The sequence below is a fragment of the Nematolebias whitei genome, chromosome 16 (assembly GCF_014905685.2).
Source record: "Nematolebias whitei isolate Nwh7 chromosome 16, NemWhi1, whole genome shotgun sequence".
In the NCBI taxonomy this organism is placed as follows: Eukaryota; Metazoa; Chordata; class Actinopteri; order Cyprinodontiformes; family Rivulidae; genus Nematolebias; species Nematolebias whitei.
Window position 1 is genome coordinate 1,096,840 of NC_056513.1, and position 945 is coordinate 1,097,784.

The window sequence follows — 945 nt, forward strand, 5'->3', positions numbered from 1 at the left end:
GCAGTTAGCCTGTTAGCAGTTATCTTATAAGTTGTTACCCTGTTAGCTGTTACCCTGTTAGCAGTTAGTCTGTTAGCAGGGTTCTGTAGTTCCACTCTTTCTTTTCCTCCCAATCCTCAAACATGAGCTAATTTTCTCTTTTCTAACCGTGCCTTTATTCAGACATTTTATTGAAGCCAATTTGATTAAATGCAACTTAGAGAGGCCGATTGTGCAAATTTTAAGAATTCTTTATATTTATTACCATTTTTCATATTTCCTAATGAATCAGGTTTGTTCAGGCCCTGAACTGAATCTTTTTGTGCAAATGAGACTCGTGCAGGAGCTTTGAAGGTGACCCACCCTTCGTCCCAGGATCTGATTAATGGCGGCGCTCTCTTTCAGCGTGCACTCTGCAACGACGTTTGCTCGCATCTCTTTCATGTAGAGCATGAAGGCGTTCAGCGGCTTCTTGATGTGCGGCCTTTTGGGCTCCTGCTCTTTTCTCTGTTCGTGCTGGGATTTCCTGGATACATTGAAAAACAAAACAAAAGCACACAGATTGAAGTACGAAACACGGAAGCAAATATTTGAAAGGACGGAATAAAAGGAGTCGAGTGACATGACGGCAAGGCAAGGTGAGAATGGCTGACACACCATGGGTCCCTGACACACCATTGGCCCCTGACACACCGTGGGCCCCTGACACACCATGTGCCCCTGACACACCATGGGCCCCTGACACATCGTGGGCCCTTGACACATCGTGGGCCCTTGACACATCGTGGGCCCTTGACACACCGTGGGCCCCTGACACATCGTGGGCCCCTGACACACCATGGGCCCCTGACACAACATGGGCCCCTGACACACTATGGGCCCTTGACACAACATGGGCCCCTGACACACCATGAACCCTTGACACAACATGGGCCCCTGACACAACATGGGCCCCTGACACACTAT

General features: G+C 48.9%; 1 protein-coding gene across 1 annotated transcript in view; it reads right to left on the reverse strand.

Moving 5' to 3' along the window:
• The window catches only part of lef1 (lymphoid enhancer-binding factor 1), a gene marked incomplete in the record, with an annotated part of 70,809 nt that overhangs the window by 26,655 nt on the left and 43,209 nt on the right, over positions 1-945 (reverse strand). Inside the window, 1 exon segment of the mRNA XM_037690033.1 lies at positions 343-505. Within this exon segment, the coding sequence (XP_037545961.1) occupies positions 343-505 (163 nt within the window).